At 40.0% G+C, this 7,744-nt stretch overlaps 1 protein-coding gene across 1 annotated transcript; it reads left to right on the forward strand.

The window, feature by feature from the left end:
• The first annotated feature begins 2,260 nt into the window (after window positions 1-2,260).
• On the forward strand, window positions 2,261-3,301 carry LOC138005556 (uncharacterized). Its single transcript, XM_068851767.1, has one exon. The coding sequence runs from the start codon at window positions 2,261-2,263 to the stop codon at window positions 3,299-3,301; it is 1,041 nt and encodes a 346-aa protein (XP_068707868.1).
• The last annotated feature ends 4,443 nt before the right edge of the window (window positions 3,302-7,744 follow it).

Genomic DNA, 7,744 nt, shown 5'->3' on the forward strand with positions numbered 1-7,744 from the left:
TGAGTATTAATTTAAGTTCAAAAGATCCACTTTTGTTAGTTTCAAAGAGTTTAATTAAGGTCCAAAAGATTTTCCTCATTTAATTTGTCATAGGTTAAAACACAGCAAGTGGTGATTTAATCTTTTCTGCACAGAAAAATCTTATTTCGTTCGAAAAATTTAAAACAAGGCTGCTTATCAGACTAATCTTTGCAAATTTGTCTCTGAGATTTAAATTAACCATTTACCCAATGGATCAACAAGAAAAGTTACCAAAAGGTATGAACAAATTTAGATACATGCAATGACCATAATTTTAAATGTTTAAGATAATTTACAAGTTTTAAATAAACGAAAAATATAGATGAATTAAATAAAATTACAAATTGGATAGAGTACGCTTTATTGAAAGTTCAACACCAATGAAACAAAACTAGTGAACAATATATCACGCAGTCCAACCTTTTGTCAAATGCAGAAGTTGTTGATCCATTACATTTTCTTGAACGTCATTGCAGCGAGTCACTGTGAATCAATCTATATCAGAGGAAACAAACTTGACCACTGCTTAATCTTTTAAAAGTTGCATTATCACCTCTTGAATAAGAGCATTAACCCATTAACTCGCCATGCATACATCAACCCCAAAAGATAACTGAAGACTATTGTGAAACTGCGAAAAACTCTTTAAAAGAGAGAAATAAAACCGGAAGATGAAGAATAGCTTGTGTGTAAAAATATAATATCAGCGGAAAATGGGTATTATTATACATTGGTGTCACCAGCTCGATTTTGATTGGCTATAAGCACGCAGCTAATTCTTGCTTGCTCTGTTTCTCTTACGTCATACCTACAAACAATAGATTTTATATATGTAGAATTGACGTCATACCTACAGACAATAGTTTTATGCATGCAGAAGTGACGTCACCTAACACACTAACCAGCAGTTTGATCAGTTTTGCCATGGCGGAGCTCTGCTCAGGAATATGCATAATAAAACAATTATTGAATTCGGTTTTCGCATGTTAGCGATAATTATCAAGGCCTCAGTTTGTGTTATCCGCCTCAGCCTTCGGCTTCGGCAGATAACACAAACTTTGGCCTTGATAATTATCGCTAACATGCTCAACCTCATCCAATAATTGTTAATTATTATGTACACCGTGATGCTCAACACCATTCTTTATGAATGTATACTGTATTCGTATAATGTCATGGAAGAGTAACGTGTTACCCTCGTAAAACACTTTTCCCTTTAGTAATGCCAAATGAACAGTAAACTGCTAATTTACTTATTAGTTAACAAAATTCTTTCTTTTTTTCATGTTTAAAATTGAAACTATTTATATCCTGACTGCGCTTTATCAACAATTTGGAAAGAATTAATTTAGTTTTTTTGAAATAATCAAATGATATATTTCTTATTTCGAGTTACTAATAAACGTGTGGCCCTCAGTTAGACTGCAAAACAGTCGTATTTTTTGCGAACGCAAGCAACGCGATAAATTTTCAAACGAAATGTCTGGAGTAGTGTGGAAACGGCGAGGGAGAATGGGGAGAGACGGCGTGTGAGGCTCGCATGCTCCGTTTGAAGGGTATTCAAAGCTACAGCAACACGGATCAGTCCAAACAAATTCTTATGACACCAAAAATGTCACAAGGGTTGCAAGAACCCACTGGAGAATAGTAAAATAACGCTGAATAGTTTGGCGTGACCGAATGGCGGGTAGTTGTAGCGTTTATTAGAGCACACAACACGTCACTGCTCGTTATAACGCCTTACTCAGAACGAAACGATTGAGCAACGAGACATATTGAACTTCACAGCATTAAATTTAGAACGAAGATCTTTCAGTAAACGAAAACGAAAATAATTACCTACTGGAAAATTATAGACGAACGATCAACGTTTCGGCCATATCACACGGCTTTCATCTGGAATCTGCCGAGTCAGCTTGGGTCACGCAAGTGTCACGTGGTAGCTGACTCGGCACGTCCCGTAACGCACGGTCCCAAGTGTGCGATAGCACGAACCGTAGCCCCCCTCTCTTGCTAAGAGAAGGGCCCTCTACCCTCTCCCAAACAGCTTCTTTAATGCCACGTCTGACCCAGTTTTCTTCCTTGTCCAGGATCTTGACATCACTTAGATCAAACGAGTAGATCCTGTGCCTCGATGGTACTAGGCCTTTTATGCTGTTTGTCAAGTGTGAATGAAGCCAAATCTGAATTGCTGAGAAGCAAATTTTGTGACACCCTTTGTAAGAACAAAGCGCGGGTAATGAATCTCAACAAAGATGAAAGAGAAGCCTTACATGGCTTGACAAAGGACGAGAATGTGGTCATTGTTCCAGCAGGCAAAGGCAGGTGCCTTGTAGTGCTCAACCGTGAAGACTACGATCAGAAATGCAAATCTCTCCTTGATGATAAGAAAACCTATAAACCGCTCGGTTATAATCCAACCAACGGCTTTAGGAAGAAGGTTTGCACCTTCACCAACAAAATTTATACAGAGGGCACCATTAAGGTCGACTTTAAAAGGAAGTTAGATCCTCCTTCAGAGACATCTGTTCCAGCATTCTACGGCCTCCCTAAAATATACAAGCCAGAACCCATTCCACTCCGGCCGATAGTCAGCAGCATTGGTTCGGTTACGTACAACTTAGCGAAGCATTCTGCTTACATCCCTCGTCCGTTGGTAGGCTTTTCTTCGCATCACCTTAAGAACACTCAGGCCTTTGTTGAAAAGATCAGGGAGATCAAACTTACCACCGAGGAAACAATAACATCGTATGACGTCTCTGCACTCTTTACTAGTATTCCAGCGGATGAGGCGATCACGGCGATCCGCCAAAGGCTGGAAAAGGATGAAACCCTTGCTGAACGCACGTGCCTGAGCATAGAGGAAGTAGTTGAGTTGGTGGACATCTGCCTTGCTACGACATATTTTTCATTCAAAGGGAAATTCTACAAGCAAATTCACGGCTGCGCCATGGGTTCTCCGATTTCTCCTATTGTCGCCAATCTGTGCATGGAGGTGTTTGAAGAGAGAGCACTTGGCTGTTACAATGGCGTGAGACCAAGGCTTTGGCTTCGTTACGTAGACGACACTTTCGTCATTTTAGAGAAAAATGAAACCAGCAGATTCCTTGACCACCTGAACAGTCAGGACTTCAACATCAAATCTACACAGGAGCAGTGTACCAACAACCTGTTACTGTTCCTCGACTGCCTGGTGAAAATCAACAGCGACGGATCAATACCTCCAGTTCAGTTCCCATCACCCCCTTATACACAAGCTAGGCGTGATACACACCCTTGAACATAGAGCCAACACCCTAATCAGCCATCCGGACGAAGTAGAGAAAGAGAAGGAAAACATCAGGAAGGCATGAAATCTTTGCGGCTACCCAAGCTGGGCCTTCCAGAAAGCGTCAAGTTCTTCGCAACGCGACCATCAGCGACAGGGACAAGAACAGAGGACTGGACCTAGTGGATTGCGGAACATCCGGATAACTATCCCCTAAGTATATGACCGGTGTCTCAGATGCTATGAAGTCAGTCTTCAGATCCTTCGGTTTTTCTATCACTTTCAAGCCATGTAACACCTTAAGGCAGAAGTTGGTAAATGTCAAGGACAAGCCCCGTAAAGATAAGATCTCCCATGTGATATACGGGATATGGTGCGGTTCAGAGAACTGCACTGAAACATACGTTGGAGAGACCAAGTAGGCGCTGGGCTCGAGAATGGGACAGCATAAAAGGCCTAGTACCATCGAGGTACAGTCTGCCGTCTATAACCATTTACGAAGCTCGGTGCACTCGTTTAGGGTAGAGGGCCCTTCTCTTAACAAGAGAGGGGGGCTACGGTTCGTGCTATCGCACACTTGGGACCGTGCGTTACGGGACGCGCCGAGTCAGCTATAACGTGACAATTGCGTGACCCAAGCTGATTCGGCAGATTCCTGATGAAGGCCGTGTGATATGGCCGAAACGTCGCTCGTTCTGCTCGTTCGTCTATAATTTTCCAGTTGGTGAATTATTTTCGTTTTCGTTTACTCTCAACTGGATGACTGATACAATTCATTGTCAAGATCTTTCAGTCTTTACGAACCACGTAAAGGCCGTAGATCTATTCTATATTACAACTAGATGCTTCTGTGAAGCATACACTGGCTTGCCTGTGGTACGTGCTACAGAAAATCAGAAGGCACTGAATTGTGTGGTATTGAAATACAGCATTCCAGTCTCTGAAGAATAACAAATAAAAGAGAAGCGAGAAACATTGGCTTCTGGGCTGACATGTTGATAATTTTCAAGTTCCCTCACAACTTCTTTTCATCACAAGTGTGCCCTATGAGCATCCGAAAACTTTGTAATACTAAACTTCACTGAAGTCAAGCCCTGTTTCGCGGGTTTAGTGTTGGGATGGGAGACCAAAACAATAAACCCCTCATAAAAAACAGAAACATCTGACCGAAAATACTATTAACGCTAACAAATGCGAACTCAGCAAGGTACAGATTCTGTTAGCGTGCTTTATGCAAAACAAGTATTGATGAAAAAGCAAATAAATATTGATACACAGTTTTCAGAAAGAGCAGAAGGAAGTTTCCCGGACGGTCGATCGAGAATAAAATATTTACGACATGAAAACAACATTAATTTTGAACCTTGAATATAGATCGTTTTCACTGTCACGCAATAAAAAAAATAAATCAAAAACTATCCAGTGCAAAACGCTAAGAAATTGTTATCTTATAGAAGATAAAGAAATAAGACACTTGTCCAAGTTTTAGGCCTCTGCGTTTCCCCAAACTTCAGATATTCGTCGAAATGTTTCGCAGGCCGGAAAATAGTGTAAACATCTGGAACTGACTTTGGCTATCTAGGCGACTGATTATCACTACTGAAAAAACAAGCATTTACATAAGCACTTTTCCTAATGCTCTAACTTCTAAAAGGGCTCAAAATCATGAGATAAGTATATATTTTTCAACAAACTTGATCGTAGCTTTGTGTCACGCACCTACATAATCCGGAAATTCAAAATGCTCTGGTTTCCAAACGAAGCACGCTATTGAGCTGTGAAATTGTCAACAGATATAGATATGCCGCCTCTTATGCCTGATGAGGATAAAAACTTTGGTGGATCTTTAGTTTTAGATTTTGGAAGGTGATGACGTCACGTGAAAACGATCTATAGAATATAAAAAGTTACGATCAGCGACAAACATTTTGGGAGATTTTTGCTACGTTCAAGTAAATTGCAAAATCGAAAGTGACATGGCCGGAATTCAGCGGGCGCCGTGATTAAGTTACCGCGGCATGTTTACTCGCCAAACAGTGAAGCATCTGTGTCAAATGATGGCAAGATACCGGGTTTTTGTAAGTTTCTTTTTCTGTCAAGTGTTATAAAGTTTGACAATGAAATGAGCGAAGTCAAAACAAAGATCACAATCGCCCAACTCTTGTTTATGCAAAGTCAAAATTTACTCTCCAAGACGCGTACGACGTTATTTATCACCAGGTAATTCCATCATTTTGGAAATAGCAGCTACTTTATTATTCATCTGCGTCACAAGTTTTCACTGATTTTGGGCCTCATTTTGTTGAAACTCAAGCACGCTTCCAACAGGCCTGTGAACCCTTCCTGCTTACAGAGCAATACTAAAAAACTTCTCCCGTATCACATTTGAACCTTAAGCTCGAAAATGCAATACACAACATGATATTATAATTCACAAAGGCAGAAAATACCACAGAATCCTTTTCCAGCGAAAATTTTATTGAAACAAACAACATATTTGCTCTTAGAGGCGAAAACCTCTTCCTATTTGATTGCGTGCGTGAAGACAAGAAACTCAATTGTGTCAAATTACCATGTACTTCAGGTAAATACTGCTCACTTTGATTTCGTCTCGACGGGCGATAGATTGTTGTCGAAGTCCAGTATTCGTCGCTTTTGAGATTCATGCCTAGTTTATCCAACTGACTTTCCATTATTGAGCCCCATAAGGGTATATTTTGTTTAAGGATCCACTAAAACGCCATTCGCGTTGCATGACTTTCGACGCCATTGCAGGCTAAGTTAATGATTCTACTGTGTCCACAAGAGAAATCTACGCAGTTCCACTACCCTCTCGATCCTAAGAAAATACGGGCAGAAGGCTCTATACACAAAGACACTACTTACCAGGGGAGTGACAGGCAAGCCTTTTACCGACACGGAAAAAAAAAAAAAAAAAAAAAAAAAAAAAAAAAAAAAAGAAAACAAACAAACTAAACGTAGACCTCGACTGGGTTTGCCCATAGGCAACCCAGTAAAAAGAGGTATCTAGCTTGATGTAGAATTGTCTAGACTTGGATTTCTCTCCCGAGTTTTTCAAGCACGTCACCTATCTTCTATCGTATTTAAAACTAGTACTCGCAGCTGTTCTCGTAGTCCAATCAGAAGGTCGCTAATGTTATCATCGGCAACGAGATCGAGAACGAGAACAAGTACAGCTCACTTGTACTCGTTCTCGACGTCGTGCTCTATGTATTTATCTGCAGAAAATAATTATGGGACGAAGTTCACTTCTCGGTACCAGTTTTGAATGAGACGCTGGTTTTCCCACTTCTTGTTATGGAAATCCTTTATAGTAAAGGGCGAAAAGTAGACGCAATTTCCTTTTGAAAAAATTGGACTTTCCGATCGGACTTCGTCGGAGACTAACTTGCCGGGAAGAGTTGAGCATGTCTGGCCGCGCAGTACGGATGCGCAGTAGCCAGAACTCGTACTCGAAGACACACTCGTTGTCAATGCTGGCATTCTGTAATATATTTGGAATACTTGATGAATTACGCTTCATTTTATATTCAAAGAGACTGACTGATCTCTAGAAAATTAACTGTGGTAAGGCACAATGCTGTCTCCTTTACGAGCAGATTTTACCGGCAACAGATACATTAGTTTTGCTTGGTAGCAACCTCACACAGTCTAGTTTTATTTGTACTTCCTCATCTTGTAATACCTGGGGTTCCTAGTTTAGATTTTGATCAATGTAGATTCCGCGATACTTTATTTCATTTTTTTGTTTTATATTAGGTATATAAATTATTTCTCTTACTATTGGGGACGAGATTACAATGTAATTGGTCTTTGCATATTTTGCGGATAGTCTATTTGCGGAACAGTATTGAAAGACAACCTTGGCTTATTTGTTTGTAGTCGTCTAAAGTGAATCGGTAATTTCTAAAACAGTCTCGTGTAGAGTGACCATTTCTGAATCCAGACGGATATCTACTTGTAAATGTTGTATTTCTCCAACGTGCTATACAGTTGACTATGAATTAATGTTTCGGGCACTTTTCTAACTGGCGATAACATTTATTTAGTTGGGCTTATAGTCGGCCGTGCCTGTGGTATCACCATTTTTATAAACTGCATGGGGTAGCCGGCCGTGATATTTTCAAATTATTTGACACTACACAAGTTTCAACTGCCGGACTGATTACAAATTTTGTTGAAGGGTACAGATACTGGCTCAGATGCAAATTTTGTTAATTTATTAGGGATGTCTAATGATGACTTACTTACATCGAAGGATTTACAAAAAATTAGCAATCTGTGTTTCTCGGACAAAGCAAAAGAATAAACTATTAAAGGTGTCATAGATGTATTGTGTGGTATTGATTGATTTTTGATTTTCCCAGCTAGGACCAATATTAATAAAAATGTTTGTTAAACTGCTTTGCAATATCATTGTTACTAGTCTTGTTT

The sequence above is a fragment of the Montipora foliosa genome, chromosome 6, assembly GCF_036669935.1.
Source record: "Montipora foliosa isolate CH-2021 chromosome 6, ASM3666993v2, whole genome shotgun sequence".
NCBI classification, from domain to species: Eukaryota; Metazoa; Cnidaria; class Anthozoa; order Scleractinia; family Acroporidae; genus Montipora; species Montipora foliosa.

Bases quoted from the DNA above. Each gene is read 5' to 3' on its own strand.
- LOC138005556 (XM_068851767.1), top strand. From the start codon at position 2,261: ATGAATCTCAACAAAGATGAAAGAGAAGCCTTACATGGCTTGACAAAG.